The 25,708-nt window shown below is 41.5% G+C and overlaps 1 protein-coding gene across 2 annotated transcripts in view; it reads left to right on the forward strand.

Annotated features, from left to right (window-relative positions):
* Positions 1-2,130: 2,130 nt before the first annotated feature.
* The window catches only part of ppp1r9a (protein phosphatase 1, regulatory subunit 9A), a 45,964-nt gene continuing 22,386 nt past the window's right edge, over positions 2,131-25,708 (forward strand). For both annotated transcript variants that reach the window (XM_042434816.1, XM_042434817.1), the window contains exons 1-5: positions 2,131-2,621; positions 4,014-5,549; positions 17,482-17,614; positions 18,301-18,421; positions 22,371-22,475. In XM_042434816.1, the coding sequence (XP_042290750.1) occupies positions 4,161-5,549; positions 17,482-17,614; positions 18,301-18,421; positions 22,371-22,475 (1,748 nt within the window). In that variant the 5' untranslated portion in view covers positions 2,131-2,621; positions 4,014-4,160. The remainder of the gene's footprint in view (positions 2,622-4,013; positions 5,550-17,481; positions 17,615-18,300; positions 18,422-22,370; positions 22,476-25,708) is intronic.

Here is a 25,708-nt window from a genome sequence, read left to right on the forward strand (position 1 = left end):
CAGTCCTGCTAAAAAGGGCTGCGGGGCCCTTAATTCACCCCTCGTGCTCCCTTGATGTTGACTACCACTAAGAGAGCACTTTGATCCTGCAGAAGAGCAACCTAATTCTGGCTATCATGCTGACAGTGGACGCTGCATGCATCTTGTTTGATAAAGGCGCGTTTGAAACCGGATTCATGGCTTTCTCTGCTGCTGATAAACATGATGCCATCCATCCACTGTGCTCCGCAGTGCATGGCTGTTCTCTTCTCTCACCCTCCCTCTTATCCCCTCAAGATTATTTTTAGGTTGCTTAGCAACATCTTCACATAGCCTGTGTTTGGGCTGTATGAATCACAACAATCATTATAGGTCTATGCATGCACCAAGATGCATAGTGATGAAGACTGGCGAAATGCAGCATTTACCTCTTGGCAAGAGGCAACAGTGGCACGCATGTTTAATGTGATTTGGACTGATTTCATTGGCTGTTTCTGTTTCAGCACAGTTTGCAATTAGATTCAATTTACACAGTGATTGTCCTAAATTTGCTTGTTTTGAGTAGTGAAAGCAATATGCTAAATTCTCACTCTCCATATTTTTTCTGGGGTCATATTCAGCAATGGGAGCTGTTGGGAAAAACAATATCTCCTGCTGTTCTGCTTCTTGTTGTAAAGCAGTTAAAGCAGACCTCCATGGCAAAGAAACACTATTTTATATCATATTTCACTTTCTGAAAATTCAAGATGTTTGCAGCAGCGCAGCAGTGCAGGAAATAAGTGACAATAGTAAGAAAATACTAGCCTACTGTACTCTACCACGTCTGCTTTAAGTGAGTTCAGCGTGAACTGAAATGGTTGCATAATAATGTAGATGGCATATTTTGGCAGCTGTTATGACTGCACACATTTATAAATGAGATTTATATCATGGGGTTTATTTGAAAAGGTGACAAATAAGATTCAAGTCATAAAAATGTCTTTCAATGTTGTTGTTTTTTCAATGTTTAATGTAGCACATGTTTATTTATCTGATAAATTATATCATATTTTGATTACACATTTAGGCTTCATGTTCCTTCTCCTTTACACTAATAAGTTGTGCTTACAAAATAGGTAGATAAGCAACAGTACTGCGTATTATAACACATCAAAATCTGTTATAAAACTCAGTGCTGTGTCTTAAATTAATCACATATCGGGATGTTAACAAAGCTTCCTTTCTGGTGCTTTATCACATGAATTCAGTCCCATGCTTTTGGCGGTGTCTGTTGACTGCTATGTGATCCAGCCCGCTAGAATTTTTACACTTTCTCTTTACAATCTTCTCTCATATAAGACTGTTAAAATATTAATGCTCGCAGAGTAATTGGGGAAAGAGACTGCAAACTTTAGAAACCACTGCATTTTTTAAAATATGCATTTAGTCATGTTGACTGTGTTCTGTAGCCAACTTTAATATACTTATGTAGGGAGTTTAATTTAATTGCATTGGTTTGATCCATCTAATATATTTTCTGTCCAAAAGCTTGAATTAATGATCAGCTCCATCAGTATCTTGAATGACATTCGTAATGATTTATCCATATTCTCTCTTTAGATTAATTTATGTAGAGCTGCAACCATTAGTCGATTAATCAATTAGTCGATTGCCAGAAAGTTATTCGGCAACTATTTTGATAGTCGGTTAATTGTTTAAGTCATTTTTTCAGGGAAAAGTGCCAAAATTGTCTGGTTCCAGCTCCTCCATTGTGAGAATTTGATGTTTTTCAAACAATTAATGGAATATCTTACGATTCTGGACTGTTGGTTGGACAAAACAAGCAAATCAAAATGGCACTTTTTTCACTATTTTCAAACATTTCACACACTAATTGATTAATCGAGAAAACAATAGCAATTAAAAAAAGAATGATGCATATAATGTTTAGTTGTAGCCCTATTATAACTAATGAATTAACAGTGAAATCAAACTTTGCTTCATTTTGAGCTATACCCCCATCTACACTCCTCAAGCCCCCCTGGTGGTCCCCCCACCACACTTTGTGCAACCTTAATTTGAAAACCCATCACATAACCTGAGTGGCCGTTGACCCTCTCTACCCCACCCAAGCCCCATTGATGAAAAATGAGCAGCCAGTGAAGTTACAGTTGCTGTGTGCTGGTATTTATGCTAGACTGCAGCTCTCTGAAACCCCCTCCGCGCAGCGCAGATTATCGGACCAAACCATTACTGCAGTTCAGGTTTTAACACCTGTCACATGAGGCTTTTACATTTGCAAATCGCCGGCTATCACTACAGATAAGTATGCTTACTTTACTATACCGCAGGAGTACACCGGACGCTGCCGCCCTGCAAATGCAGCCACAGTGCAGCTCTCAGTGAGATGAGCTGCCAAATTGCACCGACACCCCTATTGTGCGCCTGGCAGCATCACGCACTGCCTGCAATGGCGTTGTAGCGGCTCCAGTGTGTCCAAACGTTTCTATAGCGGCGATTCCGTCCCGGACTATTTACAAGCGTGGGAGAGAAATGTTATTTTCGAAAGCTTTTGCAAGGAGAGCATCGATATTTTCCACGAGTTTACCCGTTGGATTACAGTTTATTTATATCACGCGTCAAGCGAAGCTGAAGCCATGAATGTAAGTCTGACTCTTTTGTTTTTGTAACATTGAAGCAACATCGATGTGGTTTGTGGTTAACAGTCAACTTGATCTTTTTTAAAAAAAATCACATAGGGTCAATATTTCATAATTATATATTTGCAGAGGTCTGAACAGGAGGAAAAATGTAAATAAATACATGTTTAACAGTGTGAGAAGGAGGGGAAACCTGAGCTGTCATGTTGTGTGCGGTGTGGCTGATGTGCGGCACTGCCTGTTCGTCTGATCCCACTGACACAATATTAAAGCCTCAATTTCATCTTTCATCCTTCACCTCTAACTTTATTTTCCTCTGTGCGATATCATCCTCCCTAGAGGCACAGGATGTTCCTCATGTTCGTACGGATAGGTCTACATTTTGCACAAAGATTTCACATAGGTGTGTTATCATGGACCGGCAAGAGTCCAGCATGGTGATGGATACTGAATCAGGACGTTCAGGTTTCAGCCACTGCTGCTGCTGCTGCTGCTGCATCCACACCATCCAGACTGTGTGTTTAAACACAACTTAGATTAATGGATTCTCTGTGTCCCAGATGAATGTTGTTGTTTTTTTATCTCAGCTTTATTGTGTCATATTTCATCACCCTCTTTGTGTAATGCATTGCCAAACAGGATTAAACATTAATGGCTGTGGGTATGGAATATTTAACTAGTATTCTAGCCTTGCGACCTGCTCTAACCCTGCTTTTATGCAACACTAATGGGAATGAGAAGAGACATAATCTCAGTATTTAAACTGCAACTGTTTGGGTTCATGAAATGTTTTGTCTATGGGTGGTATCAAGACATCTTTTGGTGCATTCAATAACATTTTCTCTGTGAAGTCGGGTTTTGTCGGGAATGCATTGCTTTGTAGGAGAGCTGACATTTTAGTAGGAACAACCATAATGTCAGTGTTGGTTTAGAGAGCCGTGGGATGTAGCAGTGTACAAGGGTCACTGCTTACTATAGAAAATAGAGGAAGGGGAAGAGATAGAGAGAAAGAAACAAAGAAGAAAACACATTATTTCATAGAGTATAGCACCAGTTTAAACATAGGATGCTTACATTGTTGTACTGATGTCTCCAGTAAGTATTGATTTGAGAAGGTAAACAGTGCAGCAATGCTGAATAGACACAATCAGAGTGCTTTTAGAGTCCTATAGGCTTTCATAACTAGTTCCCTTGTACTAAGGGCTTTTACGTCATACATCAGCATCTGTAGTTCATTTGACCACCATGTTTCTGAATGCTGTCGTTGTTGGTCAAATCTTTAAGATTTGTAATCATGCTTTTTGTTTTCCATAATTTTGTCATTGTGTGAATGTTTAGTCATATATCTTGAACTCACTTAATCATACATGTTACTAAATGTCTCTGTATCTGCAGGTGTGAACGGGCTTGAAGGAACTATATAACTACATCAGCTGGATCAGATTAGACATCACTGCAGTAGGTCAAGCTAGACTCCTCACTCCCACATTCTAATGAGGCCACGGCGATGCTGACATCCCCTCTGAATCCAAAGACATCATCATGCTGAAGACGGAGGCCTCGGGGGAGAGGACCAGCCTCCGGAGTGCCTCCCCCCACCGTAATGCCTACCGGGCTGAGTTTCAGGCACTCAAGAAGGCCTTTGACCAGCCTCGGATTGATGGAGACTCTAAGCCCAAAGACCTCGAACGGGTGAAGCAACCGAGGGGGCGCCAGTATGGCAGCCATGTCAGCCGCATCAAGGACATGTTCATGCAGATGGGCACAGAAAATGCAACAGCGAAGACAAGGGGTCGAGATGAATCCTCGCCACAGAAGATGGTCAAGCCGACCAACTTCATCAACAAGGCTGACGGATCTGTGATAAAACTCCAGCATTCCTCATCAACCGAAAGGGTTGGAGGTGCTGGAGCAAAGTTCTCTGAAACCAGGAAGCTGTTTGAACAGCAGTCACGTGACCAGTCCCAATCACCAGTCTTTCCCTACGGACGTGATAAAAGGGGTTCCCATGAGCACCTCGATGATTGGCGAGGTTCGAGGTCCAATCGAGGCAGCACAGACTCATTGGACTCACTTTGCTCCAGAACAGAGGCGTCCTCGCCGACTGTTAGTCAACTCAGTGCTGTTTTTGAAAATGCTGACCAACACAACCAGGGTGTGCCCCACAGAGGAGTCAGCAGACGGGCCTTGTACTCACCAGACGGATTCCACCGCCAGGGAGGTGATGTCAGTGAGGATGATTCACGACAATCTCCAGTTCAGGGAACCTATCGGAGCAGGATAGGGGGAAAGCTGCCCACATCTTCATCCTCTGAGGACCTCCTGAGTCCCAGTCCTGGGGCAGAGACCACAGAGTTGAAACCAGTTCCACAACAGGGGGAAACCCAAGACAAACCTGGTGAAACTGCAGGCGGAGACAGACGGCAACTCTCTGGCACCACCACTAATGGAAGCCAGGTCAATGGATCCTGTGAAGAAGAGGAGAAACCCTCAGAAACAAAAAAATATATTGAGGATCTAATGGTGTCCAAGGCTTCTAAGTCTAGAGATGATGATGTGATTACCAACAAAGCTTTTGAGGACACCACCCCTGAGCCTCTGCTGACCCCAACCACACCAGATGGGGAGAGCCAGGAGGACGGGGATGCTACAAAGGAAGAGAAACCCTCTGCATCTCCCAAGGACCAGGTGGATGAAGCTGATGAGGAATACACTGGGAATGAGCGAGTGATTTTTAATGCAGACGGGGACGCCTGTTACCAAGGTTGGGGGGAAAGCTGCACAGATCCTGAGGATGACCTCTACGGAGATGACGAAGATATTGTCTATGACCCGGGCTCTGATCTGACAGAGATTCCTGGTCTGCCAGAAGAAAACAAAGACGACATCCCTACAAAGAGGAAGATTCGCTTCAGCACTGCTCCGATTATAGTAAGTTGGGTGCTGTACAGAACTGTTGTGGAAGCCTAAATTGTGTAAACACACTAAACACAATCCAACATAAAAGCCCTTGTGCGGCGCTTATCAAAAGTAGGTTAAAACATCAGAGAGCAAATATTGTATTCAGTGCTTCCTTTTTATGGGCTTTTATAGTTATATATACTACTCATTGTTGTTAGCTTTCAGGTTTTCACTGACATTTTTATGACCTCATAAAAATGTGTTTCTGTAAATGTAAATGTATATGATCATGATAAAATGATCTGACTTTAGTAATCCTTATCTTGTAAGACCTTTATCCCTCTTCTGTTACAATGTTCTGCCACATGGTAGATAAAATAGATAAAAATTATCATATCTTATAGCTGTTGCTCTCTGACGGGAGGGGTTGTAGCTATTTTGCGATGCAGAGTTTGAGGGTCAAAGCATAGCCCTGTAGGGAAATCGACGTGTTCATAAGCAGAACATCTGTGCATGTGTTAGTCATGCTGGTGCTGCACCCACACAGTTTTCACACTAGATGCTGTGTTTGTTTTTCTCAAGCAGTCTCGTCGCTGTCTTTTAAATCAGGAAGCCTTTCATCTGACTATTTGATGAGGATGTTTTGTATGTTACAGCGGCAGAGTCTACGTTAATCTGTCAAATATACTGTATATATAGCATAGAGTTGACCTAGTGTGCGTGTCTCATGTGTAATCATGTTGTGTCTGCTATGCTCAGTGATATATCAGTAGACATATGGCTAAAGATTTCATGTACATACAGTGTTTTCACAGAGGAGGGAGAGATGGTAATTACACCACAATAAGATTTGTACTTACGAAACAACAAGGTCTTTGTTTACAGTGAAAATGCAACCATGATGCCAATTTCCCACAGAGTTTCATGTCACTGGTAATATGCCTGTTCTTCTTAGAGATTTTTTGTTGTTGTCTACAGATATATCTTTCCCTAAAATTTGTTATATCATCTACCTTGAAGTCTTTCAATACTGTTTTCAGTCCTGAGTTGGACACAATGAGGCTAGTGTTGGTTGTGGATTGGGAAGATGGATTTGGAAGATTATAAGAAATATTTTTCGCTCTTTATCCTCAAGCATTTGGAATCTAAGCTTAAAATTTTTAGTAGTAAACAACATGCTTTAGGTCGCCCTATTCATTTTGAGGCTTTCTATTTAATTTGTCGGTGAAATCTGTTTTTATTTTTAAGATGTGTGTGTGGTGTTGTGTAGATTAAACATATGAAGGGTGGTGATTGAGAGAATGAAGTGTATGTATGTATGTATGTAGGATTTGGAGCTAACACAAACATGCCACAGGTTGAGGATCAATCCCATGAACATGCTGTAACGAACCAGGACAATTAGCCCAGTTATTCTGAGGTGAAAACGTAATGTTGGCTCACTAATTACCCTGTACTTTTTCTGAAATAATGTGTCCTTTCGCGCCTCCCTCTCAGGTGTCACCACACGTGTCTGAAAACACACATGAACACTAGCACACATTTCCAAAAGGATATCAGATCATCAAAATAACATTTTATCACCGTGTTCATCACTTTTTTTGAAGTTACTGATGACGATTCATGTTCAGTTCTTACATTATCAGGCTTAAACACAGCATCTAAGTAACATACAGTATATTTCTGTTTTTGCTACTAAGCATTTTTTATTTCATTGAAGATACTACAAAACCTATTTTTGACAATTTGTAAAAATGGGTTCTTGAGACAAATTCTGCAAATTTTACTGTCACCATAAAGAGAATTTGAGGACTACAAAGCTTGTTACCCCATTTAGGTCAAACAGACAGGGAATATGCTCCTCTGTTGTTGTCTGTCTTTTCAAGGCTCCTGTTTTCTATGAAAAGGACTGACGCTCGTTTATCATATGGAATATTCAAGAGAGGCGCTGCCACCCCCTCACCCCGCCTTACACAGACGCACGCACAATTAGACATGCACCCCTCCCACTTCTCTGATATACGCCCACCTCCTCTCAGCACACGAGGAACAAACAGGGTTCTGTCTTTTGTTCGTCTATATAGTGAGAGAGACAAAGCTATTTTCTCAGCCCTCGGCCCCGCACGAGTCCAGCTTGACCCCTGTGGGAGGAGACTGCAGAGAAGACCTTGGAAAAGGAAAAAAAAAAAAAAACCACCATCTTTTAATCTTATACTCCTCTTATACTCCCTCCTCTTCATGTAATATTTCTTAGTCCTGCTCTGTAAAGCAGATAAATCATTTCAACATCCTAGCTTTGAAACCTTAATTGTTTTTAGAAATCATCATGGCAGCCACTGGGAAAAGAAGACACACAGTCAGCTTTTGGCAACATTTTGTAAACATGAACGCTTACTTCTGTTTGAGAATAATAAATGCCAGATGAACACAGGACAGTATTTTTTTCTGCTCAAAGAAGCCTATCATTATGGTGATTTCACTGGTTTTGAGTTTAGAAATCTAGTTATTAACACAACAGATACATGTTTTTTATAGATTTCTTTCTTATTAAAGATTATTTCCACATCCCTTCACTCAACTGTAAGATTGTGACCCAGTGAGTAGTGACTGCTGTGGGCTAGCTGAGATGAAGGCAGGCTGCACGCAAGGCGCTGACCTACAGAAAAGAATCAGACTCATGTTCGTTCAAGCAACTGGTTTTTATTCTTGACATCAGTACCTCTAAGTCGGTAGTTCGGTCTGAGGCATATAGACTGATGTAGAGGTATTGAAGTAGGTACAATCTTCTGATGCACTATTTTCAAACTATGATGTTCTGTGCAGCTGATATGACTTTGAGAAAACGATGCTTGATCTGAAGGTTTCGCACACATCTCAGCCAGTGTTCACTTCCTCTGTCTGGTTCTCTCTGGGTTTTGAAATGTTCTGCCTTGATCGCACACAGATCAAGAAGCCTTTAACCATCTCACACTTGTTGCTGACTTCTTGCATTATGTTTGTTTTCTCTCCTTGTCGAACCGCACCCCAGGAGTTTGACAGAAGTGGTCGTCTCCCCCTGCATGCACTCTGCTGTGTCAGTCTCCTCTAGTTTTCCTCTCGCTCTCTACGTGAAAGGCATTTATATCGTCTTTTTAATTATACTTTCTGTGCCTGTAGAGGAACCGCATTTTCATCAGTCGAGACACTATGATACCTTAATGGAATTAAGCGGAAGTGATGAGTGGAGCACCGGTTAAATGGCCGCTGAAGTGGCTCTGTAATCAGCCCCTCCGCTCTGCATGCTGTCTGTTGCTAGATCAAAGAGACTGGCGTTTTGTCCATTAGATTCTGCTGCTGCACCGTTGGTGGAATGCTGAATAGCATGGATCTGAGCTCAGAGTCATAATCAATATGATAGATGTGTGTCACTCCTCTTCTCTGTGGCGATTGTTTCATAGTGGCGAGACTGTGAACGTTTTTATGAATGTCTTTTGTTCTGCAGCATATAAGGGATGGCTGCGCTCGTTATTTTTCTGTGGTGTATAAATGTCTGTGTCGTGTAAATATTTCTTGATGTATATTTTGAATTTGAAGAAGGATGTATGGTATGCACAGGGGGATATGAGGTCACTGACTCGTTTGGCTCAGAATGATATGTTCATGCTGGCAGATTAGATTCCACTACAGACATTCGTTTGCAAAAACAACCTACACACATATTCTCTGTGTACTTTTGCCGTATGCAGGCTTACATCTCAGGGTGCAGTACATCAATCCAATTTGGAGACTCATCTTGTACTTTACTGGAGCATGAAAGAACATAAAGACAAAGTCGCTGATGCTTAAAACCAGAGAAAAATGCCAACCAACACCCTTCCAGTGCCATTCCACAGACTTGCCAGGCATTAAGAGACAGTTATTTCTCTTGATGATTCGGGAGCTCATTTGACTGCCCTTAATACACAACATGACAAACGGAGGCTCCCAGCTTTTTGTCAAGAAGTAACTTCAGTTTAAACAGTTTAAAGCCAACCATGTTGTTTTCTACATGCATCAACAGTAAAGATCTGCATGATTCTAGCAGCATCCTTATCTGGAGCATCACCTCATATAGTCTTGTATTTCACAAGCTGAAATGAGATGGCCTCCAGCCAGGAACTTTGCTTTCTGACCGTGTTTTCTGATGGAAAGGATTACTCCACTTTAGGGCAGTCTGTCTTTCTGGCTGATATATGTGTAACAGCATAGCTCGAATTTTGGACCCAATGCTGACATGGACTTTGGCAATGTCATTTGTAAATAGTATTTAGGACCGCAACAGCTACAGCTTAGCCTCCTTCAGCATAGTGTATTGTTGCAGGAGATGTCTTTTTTAGATGAAAATCTGTTTCGCAGGCATACAAGTCCCAATGACAGATGTTGTAGATGTGCTAAAAAAAAAGTACAGCTGCTATACTATTTGCATTACAGGACTTTCCTAATATCTCTCAAGTGGTAAGCTCTTGAGCACCCAGTTCTTCTCCTTTCTGCACTGAATTCTCATGTTTTCCCTCTGAACTGAGTGAAGCTGGCTGTCAACTTTCTAATTATTATAATCTATGGTTGGGCATAATGGGAGAGAGCAGGATTTTTTTTTTTTTAGGAAAGAGTTCCAACGCTTTGTGACAGCAGCTATATAACAGCTGACATTCTGGTTAGAACAGCAAAAACAGCGGCTGAGCTCAGTCAGAACGACAGTCGGTATTAGACAGTATTTTGATTAAGCTTCTTTTCAGGCAGCTAAATCGAAAATCTTGACTAACAGCTAGACTCCTTACAAATTATCAAGCATGCAGGACTTGTGCGGCTTTATATATCATTACGTACTGTGGGCATTTGTTGTCAAAAAGTCAATGTAAATGGTCATAAACAGCCCAAACATTCATTAGAAATTGAGTGTTTTGTGTCGTAATCAAGCCATGAATGGATTTTTCCTTCCTCTCTTATCTCTGACAGGTACAACTACTCCAAACTCGGGGGTTGGGTATGTGCGTATTTGTGCATGCTTAGTCACTCCATTATTAATGCAGTGGTGTTTTTGTTTGCTTGTTTCTGTGCCATCTGATCCTCCCTGGGGGATGCATTTTTAATGATCCAGGAAAGGCGAGACGTGCCTTGCGGGCTCTGCGGCTGGTCAGTTGCCACACAGCGGATTGTATCGTGAACCATCATCCAACCCCCACCTACCAATCTGGTCCCCTGCTAATGATATCATCAGAGCGCTGCCAGTTTTTATTGCCGTAAAAAATTGCACAGAGCACACTGTCTCAGTGACACAATGTTCTCGATGCGTGCTATAAGCCAGTGCTGAGGAAGGCTCAGACCGATGCACTCTCCTTGTTTATAATGAGTCAGGAACACCATTAAGGTGAACTGTCTGAAATTAAACTTAATCAGATGCTGAAATATCTATCCTTGGATTGATTTTTGTCCTGTGTACAAGATTTTCAGAGATTTGTGCACATGCACAGTAGTCCAGATCACGCAGAGTTGCTATTATGCTGTGACTCTGCCAAGTCATTGCTGCAGCGTAATGAATTACATAGGATAGCAAGTTGGCATGTACTGTAACAAGCAACATGTTGTTGTTGTGCTACTTCTGATCCCAGCCTCCCACTCACTGTATATGACCAAGACATGACACAAAGCAGGGCATTGTCTGCAGTCATTCAGTTGCAGTTGTTTACTATTCTCTACCCCCCTGTTTTAATCTGGCCCCTCGCTCTCTTTCTCTGTGTCTCTTGTCCAGTAGTTGGCTCTCCGCTCAGTCTGTCGGTGGGAGTCATGGCACCCAGTGGTATTGTGCCATAAACGGTGGACTGAGATGCATTTCTCGAGGGAGAAACAAGTGGATTTCAGAGACGGCAGCTGATAAACTTAGTTTGCTCATTTAGATTGAAAATAAATAAAATCTTAATTACATTGAGATGAGAGTACATTAGCTGTGTTTCTCTTTCAAAGATGTCAACTTGTATGAACAGGACGTGTCTGCTCTGTATGCAGAAGCTCCATCTGAGGTTAAAAAAAGAACTGCTGACTTATAAGATTGTGGCATTCCCCGACATGTCAAACGTCAGTGTCACTTCCTCAGATGGGGGTTGATATATGCAAAGAAGACAGAAAGTTTGGCCTTGAACTGAATGTACGTCCTCACTTAATGTTTCTATAGAACCGTATACTGACTGTTTGTTTGTTTCTCTCTTTTTTCACTCTCTTTTCTTCCCATCTCCACCTCTTTATATCTGTCAGTCTCAGTCTGTTCTTGCAAGACATGAAATCGTTTCCATCATCAGCAACTGTCTCATCCCCACAGCACCCAGACACTTCCTTCAGCACCTGTCAGCTCTCCACCATGGTGATGTGTGTGTGCGTGCGTGAGTGTGGAGGTGTGTGGCCATAGGTAGACCTAATGGAATGCAAATGTGCTGAGCTGACGCAGCAGAGCAGATTGTGTATGTGTGTGTGCGTGCATGCGTGTGTGTGTGTGTGTGTGTGTGTCTGTCTGTGTGTGTGTGCCAGGCTGTAGTTAATCCACTGCAGGGTTTGCTGGGCTCGTGCCACAGCAGCAGGAACATTTCTCCTGGGCGGGTGACGGCAATGGCACGGACACACCAAAGGCCCAGTTTAATACCATCAGAGGCGGTTTTGTCGGGCATGGGCGCCATGCCGTGACATCTTAGGCAGGGACTCAAACAACCCTGGAGCAAATTACCCCTAGCCTCGCCCGCATCTCAGCTTTTGTGTTTTTTTTCATATTTTTTTCTTTATTTCTCTCTTATTGCCTGTTTCACTCTTCAATAGCCTCACTGTCTGCTGCTGCTCTAACCCATGAATCATATGAGTCACTCTGTTTTTCTCTCTCAGTGGATATTGCCTTCCATCCTTTGTAAACTCGATTCGTCCTTTTCATTTGCTATTCCTCCATTTTCTCAATGTCTCAAAGGTTTTTGCATCTCCTCTTAGTCCCCTGTTTTGTCCCCTTCTTTGAACTCGTCTACCTTCTCCCTCCGCTTCTCCCCCTTGAAATATTCTCTCCTTTTTTACCTTTTCTCATCCAACCATACCCCCATGTTCTGTTGCTCCCCTTTTATATCTCCTCCCCTGTGACTTAGCAGGCCCCTCGCTATTCCCAGCTCCTCTGTCCCAGAGGGGAGCCACCTGGCTAGTCCAACAGCCATCCAAACAGGTTGACTGACAGGCACGATGTGGCTGACGGGTTTTCATCCGGCAGTATATGAGATGAATCTTCAGCACACCAGCTTGGCATATATGCATGCATGTGCAGACATGTACACAGCTGCACACAAAGCCTACATGCATTCTTTCTCTATTGTTATCACTCAGATACCTGATGTGCATTTTGTGCATTAACACTCAAACACCCATATACAAACACAGGGATAGGGAAGAGGCACAGTGGCTGAGCGCGTTCAGGCATCTGCAGTGTCTTAGCAGCTGCAGCAACCTCCACAGATTACAGTAAACCTGTATTTCTGAAGAGTCAAACCAAACTCTCTCCCTCCTCCTGCGAGATCAGATAACAAGACTGCCAAGCTATGGATGCCCAAGCACAATTGCTGTCTGCACTTGTGTGTCAGTAGATCTATTGTAAGGGTTTTGATTACTGACAAAAAGCAAAAATCAGTGTGTGTGTGTGTTTCCGTTTGTATGTGTGTGTGTTTGGTATCAAGGGCATCTCTCATTGTGTCATGTGGAGGAGGGATGAGTATCAGCAGAGGAAAAGGAGAGATATTGGTTGATACACTGAGGGATGACGAATTGAGAGAGAGGAGAGGCAGTCGGTATCAGATCTCAGAGACTGCATGTTTATTGTATGTGTGTACACGAGATTGTAGGTGGATGAGAATTGCTATGACTATGAAGGAGTTGCTGTAAGATTAGATAAGAGAAGGGTACGGCGCCCAATCTAAACCGGATGGTATAATGCCATAATGCAATGTTTACGTAATGTGGCATTCATGTGGTGTCAGAATAATCGGAGAAATTACTTCCCAATTAGGAAAATTCATGTGAACGCCCCCTCAAGTCAGCACAACAACTTGGAAAGTCAGTGAAAAGTTTGGTACATGACTTTCTGAAAATTGACGTCATATATGCAGAAACATGGCAGCTTTTTACTAATTCACATATTGCATAGCACAGGTTCTAGGGAATGTACTGGTGCAGCAACAAGTCTGGGGCAAAATACAGCACATCTTCTTTGTAGCGTTCATGTTTCCACATTATGACTTAAAAGCTCATCAACACATCAGAGTCAGAAGAACAACTTCCCAACTCAGGAAATGGGACCATCCGAGGAGCATGTGAATGCATAAACCATGAATAAATGTTTTACATTTTGATTTATTTTTGCATTTGCAACATTTTTGCAACAGAAAGATATTCTCATCAAACACCAGAACCCTAGAATCTATAAAATTATTTGAAACCCCGTTTTAAATATATGTGGTCAGCCATCTAAAAATAAGGTTGTTTTATATTAATCGTAAAAATATGACTTTTTGTCAGGAGAAGCTGTTTTCATCCAAAGAGTTCAGCTTGAATGAAAGTGCAGGCAGTGTAGAGGAATATATTTACATGTAAATGCTTGTGTATTGTGTTTAATCCTCCAAAAGACTATTCCCATTCAATTCCAGAGGGGCGCCACATGGGGAGACTGGCCATTATACTCCAGTCTGCTTCCATTTTTAGCGGTTGTCCTAGTGTGCTGCCTCTTTGATAAAAATGGAATTACAATTGAGCGTAATGATCTGCCTCAGCACACACCAACTGTGTGTTTCAAAGGTGATTTGCAGGTGTCTGTCATTTTGACGTGATGAGGATATAGATTTCACACTAAAGTTGGGATGCTCTGACATTGCTGTTTTTCCATGGATCACTTTATTGGATTATGTAGGTCAACATATTGATATCCACCATATTACATTTGATGGAGCTGTCAAGTTTTGTTTTGTCTCTTGAGTCTGTCTATGCACAGACAATGTTGGGTTGTGTCAGCGCTGCCAAGCTTTAAATTGTGCATCCTGAAAAAGGCCGATAATGATCTTTGTCAGAGCAACCTGCGTCTAAAAATGATATACATGAAGGGCAGACATACTGTACATACAGTTATTTAAGTGGCAAGGGCTATACTGCTGTTTATACTGAATATGGCCATTATACATGTGCGGTCAGCCCTAACTGTCTGCTCTACATCTGTCATAGAGTTGTGGTTGCCAGCTTCATGCCTGGTCCTGTATTCTGGCCATTTTTCAATTCTCTATAGTAATACAAGCAGCAGGCAGCAGTATCCTACTGTACCATACTGCCAAGGTTAAACATGATCACATTCTCTCTTTCTGTCTGTGTTTTTTTTTTTCTTATCTCTCCTTTTACTTTAGGTCAGAATGTGCTTTTTTGTCTGAACAAAATCCAATTATTGTCTGAGAACAAGCTATTATACAACCTATCTTAGAAGAGAAATGTGAACATTTTGCTCGACTCAAGGTAAGCCTGAAACTGGATGAGAAGACATCAGTTGAATCAGTTATCAGGCTGCACTCGTTAACCTTTACATTTCAGAAGCTCTTCTACCTTTTTGATCCCTTTTTAATCTTCTTTTTACAAATTTTTTGAGCTATGATCTTTCTTTGTGAGCTTTGATAGTTCCCAAACTGCCTGAACATGGATTTTCCTCATTGGGAGTGGTGTTCAGACAATCTGGAAATCTGGTAGTTTCCATTTAGGGCCAGATAACAGTCAAGTTTGTTTATCTGTTGGGTAAATGCTTTCTGTTTGATGCCCTTGTCTCTCTCTGTTTCTATTTCACTCTCTCCCTGCCTACCTATTCTTCTTTCCCTCGTGCACGCTGTTTCATTCATCTTGTCACTCCCTCTGTCCATCACCGTTGCTCTCTTGTCCATCCATTGCTTTTTCACTTCATCTGTCTCCCTTTTTTTTTTTGGAATTCCCTCTCCTGCCCGTTTCTTATCTTTCTCCATCGCTGCACCTTCTCTTACAGATCCATCCTCATCTGTCCTCATCTCTCTTCATGACCTCTTCTCTCCTTCTTTCTCTCTCTCTGTCTCTCTCTCTCTCTCTCTCTCTCTCTCTCTCTCTCTCTCTCTCTCTCTCTCTCTCTCTCTCTCTCTCAAGTGACTGGTCACATGCTAATTGTGTTTGTAGATAGCATACAGTGACTGAGAGAGGCCATTAGAGAGTGTACTGACTGCCAACGGTAACGTCGCGTCCAGGACGTCCAGGACAGTGCAAATGCTGGTGTTAGCATTTGTAAGCAGTGTGTGTGTTTGAGTCTGTAAATGTGTGTGTGTATCAGTGCATGTCTGCATGTGTGTGTGTGTGTGTGTGTCTGTGTGCATGTGAGTGTTAATAATGCAGGGCTGTTGATCACACTGAATGATTGATGACAGGGAGGTCATGGATAGAGCTCACGCAGGCTGACACAGAGGAAAGAATAAAAACCAACCCTGGCAGCATCACGCTACATGAATGTGCCCATGCTGCGCGAACAACCGGGACACTGTCTGATCAACACACCACCATTTTAAAACTATTTCCTGTTCCTTGCATTGTTATTATAATTTTGTGAGTTATTAGTCAAACTCAAGCCACATCAGCTACATTAGTACAGAATGAAAAAAAGTGTAACTAAAAGCGCAAATGTTTTGACTGACAAATTCAAGCATTTTTTTATGTGTTGAACTCATTTGCCCTCGTTATCTTTGTCTTTCACAGTCCCAACAATCCTAAAATATCGATTCATAATGCAGGCATTGCTTATGGTATATGTCATGACCTTACACAACTGAGGTCTCGTCCCATTTCTGCACACAGGCACGCTAAGTGACTAACATAAATCTGGCTTTAGGCTTTAGTCAATACATGCAATGTGACATGACACCTTATTGATCCCTACTGGAGAAGATATGTCCTCTTTCAGCCTTTTCAAAGAGGTCAGGGCAAAGAGGAGCTGGTAGGGAAGAGGAGCTGGTTTGCTCGATGACACTACAGCAGAGCAGATGGAATGAAACTCTGTGAGAATGAGATGTCATATGAGATGTGTCCCCAGTGAAGTTTGTGACAGTTTATTCCCCTCATCTACTGTAGTTCTTGCGATCACAGATTCTCGTTGATAGGATGATTACACCATGTGGCGCTAGTTTCTCAGATTTTAATAATAGCATCTGTAGTCATTGTGGGTGTGTAGGTGTCTTTCTGATTGAGAGACATGTAAGCGTGCCTACTTATCCACATAAACATTATGCTTACCAGTGTACAACTTTTTTTTTAGCACCAGCAGCCGAAAATTCTGCATAGTGCCGCACTACAGATGTGACGAGAGCGTGCACGTTCGTGTCAGCTTCTCTCTTTCTTCTCCTCCTCTTCCTCCTCAGCGCAGGGAGCAGCAAGCATGCTCGGCTTGGGATGAGATGTGAAGTGACAGCTGACTCTTGCAGTGGAGGAGAGGTTCCTGTGAGGTTCAGCAGCTCAGAGGAAGAGAAAAGCATCGCTAGCCCCCATCTTTACCTAATGCTTCTCTGTGTTACAGTTTGTTGTCGGTGAATGGGCTGATTTGTGGTTGTAGTTGTGGCTTTGTTATAAGGGTTTTTGTTTACTCTAGTGTTGTCAGCGTTGTCTTTCCCATGGTTGGGAAGATAAAAGCCCTTATTTACTTCCATCCGTATTTAGAAACTTGTAAAGTAGCAGCATTACTCCCCCATCTGTAGAGCACCCACTGTAATCATGAAAAGAATAGAGGTGTCTTGTCATATTTGCATCAATTTAAGCCATCTAGTACTGTACGATATCTCTAATACTTCCATAAACATCTAAAATCATGCTGATGCGGTGACATAAACTTTCTTACCTACTATATTTAATCTTGTGTGCCCACTATCACTAACTCCATGTGCTTCCTCTCCAGGTGTTCAACACCTATTCCAACGAGGACTATGACCGTCGTAATGAGGAGGTGGATCCCGTGGCCTCCTCCGCAGAGTACGAGCTGGAGAAGAGGGTGGAGAAACTGGAGCTGTTCCCTGTGGAGCTGGAGAAAGGTAGGAAGGAAAATATAAGAAAATTATTAAGGAGGAGGCGGATCCTGTCAGATACCCAGTAGACAGATTCGCCCACATATGGGATGTCACATTTCTTATTAAAGATGTGAAATTTCTTTATCATGAGATATGTGGATGGGATAAAGGTATCCATCTAGGTACTTTATTCATTAAATTTTTATTGTATATTATAAAAACATAGTACTTATTTAACACTAAAAGACATCTGATTGCACTTCCCCAGCGTGAGCCACCTCCTCACTTGTCTTTGCCTCTTGAGGGTTTCCTGCTCAGAAGCCTAATATGGCCAAGGACCGAAAATAGAATGACTTTATGTTGCAGGATTTCACCATCCACTCCCTGTTATGTAACCCTAACAACTTCTGAATAATTAATGTTGGATGGAAAGGGGGCGAATGCCTCACTGGAAGGGAATTTCCCATCCTGCACATATCCTATTTATATGAAGGCCAGCCTGCATTTAGTAAACGTCTCTTCCCCCTTTACCATTAATAAATCTATCATTTTTCTGTCTGTTTTTCTGAGCATATTCATTCATCCATTTTTCCACATATCCCTCACTCCATCTGACTCCATTCTAAAAGGAGGCCCTTAAAGCTGTTGAACCTCATCATACACACGTACATGCTCACACATGTTGTTTTGTGTGTTCTGTATGTTTCCAGATGAAGACGGACTGGGGATCAGTATCATCGGGATGGGTGTTGGTGCTGATGCGGGCCTGGAGAAACTGGGCATCTTTGTCAAGACCGTCATCGAGGGCGGAGCTGCCGAGAGAGACGGCAGGTGAGAGTTTCTGTCTTGTTGAATATTATATGTATAGATGAGCGATAAGTGATTAGCATATGAAAACTCAGCATGTGCAGGAACAATTGTACACTTCTTGTACAAAAATGTTCATAACAATTTATAAACTATTTTGCTTCCATCTCCCCCACCACCACCACACTCTATCTCATTCTCTCTTTTACACACACACACACACACACAGACACAGTCACACTCTGTCCCTGTCAGATTTAGCAGCAGGGGTTCAGGATTAGATCCACTGGGAGAGGCACAGCCTGGGGCATGAAGTCTCACGCAGGACCGTTTGTGTGTGTATGTGTGTGTGTGTGTGTGTGTGTGTGTGTGTGTGTGTGTGTGTGTGTGTGTGAAAATACTTTAAGTGTGTTGCGTGACAGAGACAATGCAATAGACTGTATTGTCTCTTGTTTCTGTGTCAGTTTGAAAGAGTTTGTGTACAGAGAATGACTGTTTTCCACATTTACACTATCTATGTCCCCGGATGATTTGTCTGCGTGTTGTTTTGAGGGACAAACTATGTTGTGTGTGTGTGTGTTTGTGCATTGTAGAGCGTGAACAGTGCTGAGTAAGCACTCCACCAGGGGTAGTGGAGGAGATGACAGCTTCCCAGCAGGCGAGCTGTGGTTTTCTATCTCTAAACCAACTTCTGCCTATTAGTGTGTCTGTTTGGTTCAGGTTCCACCTAAACAGATTAAAAACCGATAGGCAGCTCCACTCAATCCAGTAAGAGAGCAATAAATACTATAAGCTCTGCAAGCACACCGGGGAACCCTAATGCACTAGGGTTGTTTGTGATAGGAGTGTTTTCTTCTGGGATTTTTTTCTTTTGTGTAGCAGCCAGGATATGGGTTTAAATTAGGGTCATATGTATTGTAGCTGTGTATCCACCCACAAACAGATACATGTGTAACTGCAAACCTTTGTGCAAATCTTTATGCACTCACACATTATTTGTGCAAATCTTTTTCATTTCTTCACAAAACGTCATGCAAAGCTTAAGTTAAATCTATTAGTTCAGATCATTTTTTTACACATTCAAACATTTGAATTCATTTTTATCAAAACATTTTTACACATTCACACATTTGAATCTAGATATGGTGATACACAGCTACAATACATATGATCTCAATTGAAGCCCATACTGGAGCTGCCATACTCAGGAACGCATGAGAGCGAGATTAGTTAAAATGCAGCGAGCGAGAGAGACGGCGGATAGGAGCGGTGAACGAGGGGAACGAAACGGCTTGTTAAAAAAGTGTGAAAAGTTGATCCTTTTCTAAGATGACAGTTGCTCTGACTCTGAAAAGTCTAATTTGCCTCACTGAGTGGAAGAAGTATGAAAAGTGGAAAAGATCAGAGGGAAGCTGTATTGGAGTTCAAGTTCATGGATTTCTGAGCTTGTAGATTTGGGCCTTTTTCTTTTTTATTTAAACTGATTAATGGTTCTCAGCTCACCACAATATACTCGGTATAGTGTAGTTTTGATGTTCATAATTAATTAACATACGACTCAATAGACAAGACCTGTGTTGTTCTTCAGAAACTATGTATGTCTTCAATTAACTTTTTTGAAATCCAATTTTAAACTATAATACAGTAATAACACTGGACTAATACTTCACTGTAAGCCTTATTTCATTAAATTGATGTAGTTTATCTTTTAAAGTAGATTATATAAGATTAAATTTAGACGCACAAGGTACCACTACAACAAAATGTAGTTAGCATCGAACCAGATAGTGCAAACACCAGCAAATGCCCATTATAGATATACATAAGTAGATAAAAGGATAAACAAAGCAGTATAACAGTAGAATGAGTCATGTACTGTATATATAAAGCATAAGTTTAGGTGAGTATTGTCTTTAAGCGTATCTGAAACATTTTTTAAAACAAACATTTATTGCATATCACCCCTCTTTCCTATCTGTATCTGTACTTTCCAATGAAGTCAAAAAAATCATTTTTAAAATAAGTTTTATGGTAAATAATGACAAAATACATAAACTATTAAAATATGGACAGTTGCTAGATATTTAGATAGACTGCACATTGACTTGCATTAGAGCATATTTGTGTTCTTACTGTGAGAACACTTTTCAGCATGTCATTCGGTTTCAACTTTGATCCCATTTGCTGCTGACCTTTCAAAAAACAGAACAGCAGATGGGCGACAAATATAACTTCCTCTTGACATCTTGTAAAAAAAAAAAAGTGAGAACTTTTGATAGTGTCGGTCGGTTTATTGCAGAGTCGTATCACATGTTTAGTATCTCTAATAGATGGTGGAAACAGAATCACCCTTTATTGCTAATCTGCAGCTCTGCCTGAGTCACCGTGATCCACAATAAACTTTGATCACAATATGAGCAGTAAACCGAAGACTAAAGATATTAGTGTCTTTATACTAATAAATACTGGATAACTTGTGCACATTAATTTGCCCTCTAAGTGCTCTCAAACGCACACACACACACACACATATACAGGGGAGGCGTCACTAGCCAGAAAGTAATTTCCTTCCGTCATTACCTCTCCAGCTATTAGGCTCTCTCTCATGCTGAGTCAGACTTAATGGTCTGACACACACACACACACAAACACACACTCACACACAGACAGATAGATGGGCTTGGCTGTTGCTCACTGTTATGTCTGGTGCTGATGACCCAAGGTGTGTGTGTGTGTGTGTGTATGTGTGTACTGGTGGAGACGACTTGGAGTTGTCTGCGCATCTGTGTGTCAGTTTTGGTTTATTTGCATGAACTATCATCTTCCTTTGTTGTCAGTTTGTGTTTTTCCTTCATTCCTCCCTCTGCCTGGAAGCTGTACGCTAGTCGACCCCGAACACACAAAGACAGATTAAGACGTTAGATGCTGTGAAGGTCAGGAAAGTGTCTGAGCTGCTGACTGACGGACAACCAGCCTGCTCTCTTTCTACCTGTCAGGCCGAAGTGTTTCTGTACGTCCATATGACAGCTCTGGTTGATGTGTTCAGTTGTCACAGGCAGATTAAATCCTGCTCTGCAGCTGCTGTACGCTGTGACAGACTCAGTATAGCTAAAAGGGTAACTGCAGTTGTGGATGCAGCCATTAAAGCACATTGCTGGATTTTGTAGGAAATAAAGTAAAAAATATTGAAGAGTTTGATAGAAGATGCACTCGTCTGTCTCGCACTTTGTGATACATTATGTGCTCCAAAAGGAATGACTCCAGAAGTAACTGCCTTGGCAAAGTAGAAGCAGAAGCTATACAGTGCAGTCCCAAGTGGTTTGTGATGTATGTGTTGTGCCTTCATGACTTCATGCAGTGAAGTATATGCTGTTTTGTTGGAAAATAATGAGCTATTTTTTTGTTTTATTAATTTGTCAGACCCAATTATTCAAAACCCCAATTCACAATCCCTATAAGTCTGTTTTTTATGCAGATTTTCAAGCAGAATTAAATTGAATATTTAGCAAGGTCATCTTTTTTTAAGTGATGTATTTGCAATTCTCCTGTCATCAACAGTGGATCACTAGGAGTTTCATATCAGGTCAAGAACTTATCTGACCTCCTCTCGTGTCCAGAGCGGAGCAGAAATGCCCGCTGTGTTGTGGCCCGGAGTGAAAGCCTGGCTGCCCTCCGTGTCCTTGTTAGCCCTCCCAGTTTGTTTTGAGCCTCATCTCTTCTGTCTCTTGGTTAGGCAATAGTCTGGCGCTATCGCAGTGGAAAGTCTGCCACTGCTGCAATTTGAAAATGTTGTGAATATGCATGGTAGGCCTGTTTATTTGTCTCTTGCACTTCCATTTTCAAGAGGAACTGTATGTACTACTGCATGATATTTATACTCTGAAGATTATTGCACAAAGTGTTAAATGATGCTTTCATCTATGTGTGTGTGTGTGTGTGTGTGTGTGTGTGTGTGTGTGTGTGTGTGTGTCAGGATCAAGGTGAATGACCAGATCGTGGAGGTTGATGGGACCAGTCTGGTGGGCGTCACACAGAGTTTTGCCGCCTCAGTCCTCAGGAACACATCAGGAGTAGTCCGGTAAGACAAGCACGGAAACACTAACAAAAACGCTACTTATAGGAAACAATTTGTTTTTCTTAAAGTATGTAAAAAATTCTGCTACAAGAGTGACATAGTTACTCCATCACTTTAAAACTAGTTAGAATTCATTCAAGAAAGTAATCACAACAAGAGGAATTTGATTGGACACAAGTAAAATTATGTGGCTTTTAACTTTAATATGAAATACGATTTTACAATTAGTGCTGGTGGATTTTTTTATGTCATACACACACACACAACACTTGTACATTTTCACCCACTCATGAGGATCTGTGGATTACCATAAGATTATAGAAACTAAAGTGTGTCAAGCTATCAGTCCCTAGACGCAGACTACTGTCAGTTCCCGGCGTAATTACTAACAGAGGCCTCTAAATAATATCCTTTCACATTCAGCAGTGATCGGTTAACTTTCAGCGGGAAAAAAAAGAGAACAATCTTCACTTTCACTACCACTGTGTGCTGTAATACTGAATGCTTTTAGTCTTGTTGTCATGGTGCAGAAGTTGCGCAACAGCTTCATAAAGCAGCCATGCTGAGCTGCAGCACACTGTCAGTGAGATTTCCCTGGCAGACCCTTTAACTTCATTAGCGTATCTGAGATAGGTGAAGATGTGGAAGCGGAATATGTGACAAAAGTCTTGTGTATTTGACAGTGGAACAGTTTTTGGCAGGGGTCCTCTCAGAGCAGAACAGAGCAGTGAGAAGGCAGACAACACACACACACTGACACACAGCATGACAGGAAGGCTTTGATTTGAGGAGCCAGCGCTGTCCTTGGCGACGCTGTGGGCCTGCCATCTCAGCTTTCAGTTGTTTCTTGCTCTTGTCTTTCTTTTTTCTTGGTATGGTTTAGTGTTGTATTGTCTGTCTTTGTTTTGCCATCATCCTCAGCCTTTGTGCACCCCCTCTTCCCTCAGACTCCTGTTTTTACCCTTCCTCTCTATCACTATCCTACTTTCTTCTTCTCCCAGCATCTCATGTGCTGTTTTCACACGTCCTGTGTCCTTTTCTTCTTTGTCCTGCTTCTATTTAATTTCATCCATCCATCCATCCATCCTTCCATAGACATGCTACACAATGGTGAGACAGCTGTTATATTGCTGTTTAATAATCCAAAGGCCTCAGTGTGGTTTTCACCCTCAGTCTGGTTGTGGTCACCACGTTCCCTGTAGGATTCAGCCGTGGAAAGATAGATGGGTATATGGACAGTACAATGTCCAGGGAAAACTGGTGGTCGAACAAAGACACGTCCAACAGTATCAGAACACACTATCCGTTGGACAGATGCTGTTTGCTGAACTAATATTGACAATGGGGGTTTTCTACATACCAGGGAAGGGGAGGCAGCCTTGAAAAGGTGCCACCTATCACCTGTACATCTATTTATCAAGTAAAAATAGATGAATATGCTGTGCAGAAAGATTCTCAGTCTAAAAATCTATAAAAATCTGTAGTTTTTTTCCATTTTAACATTTTGATCCAGCGTATGAAAATTACAATACTGTAACAGTGTTTTAACAAGTTGAGATGATAGTTGTTGTTCTTTACTGTTATTTCTTCAAGAATCACCAGACCTATTTTCACTCGTCTCTTCCTCTTATTCTTCTCCTCTCTCTCACTTTTTCAATTTTCCTCCATCATGTCACCCACTCTCTCCACCACCACCTCCTCCTCCTTCTCGGTAAATCCTTCCCTCTCTCTGTCTGCTCACCAGAGGTTTTATGGCCAACTGTCCTAGATTTGCCATTTTAGCTATATTTAACCCTGACTTCCAGCAGCAAATTGTCCAGGTTTTGAAGTCAGGCCCCAACCTCCCTCAGAGTGAAGAAACTATGTTTTTAAGGCACTGTCACATCGATCACCTGGAGGAAAATATGCATTTCATAACATAATGTAAAATATAGAAAGCACTTATTGAAGATAGTTGTTGAATTTAGACTTTACTTTAATCCAAAATTATATAATCCACTTTTGTTGGCCACAAATGCACTCAGACTAATTGTGTGAGGGTTAGGGTTAGTTGCATTAACATAATAATCTTAAAATCTAAAAAGGCCCAGCTGACATGCATTCACTGCACCATATCTTTGCAAAATTCACTTTCTCCTCAACATATTTCTTGTGACACAAATAAGCATTATTCTCCTTTTTTAATGGTAGGGTTGGCAATATTCTACATTCATCTAAATGTCAACAAAGTCCAAAACCAACAATGAATTGATTCTATTAACAAGTCTTGCCTGTGTAGCCAAACCCTGATATTCATTTAAGCCCAATTTTTGTCCAGACACTACTAAAAACACATAAATGAGCCACACTGTTGCACAGGGTGACATGTTCCTCCATTACCATGAAAATGGGTACTGTTTATTATGAGTCAATCCCAAATACACCATCCTGCTGCTGTAAACACTCACTAGAACACCAAATGTGTATTAATCTGCAGCTGTAAATAGTCAACCAACAAATGAATTGTTTACTCCTGTTTGAGCCATGTTTGCTAAAATCTACAGTGCCCCGCTGTTTTGTTTTGGTCTTTTAATGAGATTTGTTGAAAATGAGAAAAATATAAAATAACTTCTTTAAGTCTATCACAATGCACCAAATGTTCACAAATAAATTTTAACAAAAAGAGGAAATCTCAGCATGACCTTAAACATAATAGATACCACATCTCCTCCATGGTTGACCAGTCATATCTGTTGTGTTTGAACCTGTGGTGACATCCTCAAATGCCTGTCAACCCAGTACTAACTAATGGAGAAGACACATGTCCTGACCTATACCGCTTCTCCCTGCATCACTTTCCCATCCTTCTTTCTGTACTTGAGCTTTATTACTCATGTGTCAACATTTTGTTCAGCCTAGAGTCCCTTTAAGCTCATGTACATACTGTATTCAACACCAGTTAGTTTATTAAACGGAGTAAATGAGATTGATAGTGAGGTTTTCAGCAGTTGAATTGACATAGCGCTGTGTGTGGCAGCCCCAGAACAGTGGGAGGCAAGGAGGAACCAAGACAGACTCCCCATGCGTGAGGAGAAAGGCTGTTTCCAGGTCAGCTGCTCCTCAGACCTCCCTGCTGTCCAAAGGCTTGTTCCAGTACAATACTTAGCTTGGCTAGGGCCCTCATTTTTTTCTTTTTTTCTTTTTTTTTACTTTCTCTCTCTGTCCTGCCTTTCAGTTGTTCCTTCACATGTAGATCA

This window comes from Thunnus maccoyii, chromosome 15, assembly GCF_910596095.1.
Source record: "Thunnus maccoyii chromosome 15, fThuMac1.1, whole genome shotgun sequence".
Lineage (NCBI taxonomy): Eukaryota > Metazoa > Chordata > Actinopteri > Scombriformes > Scombridae > Thunnus > Thunnus maccoyii.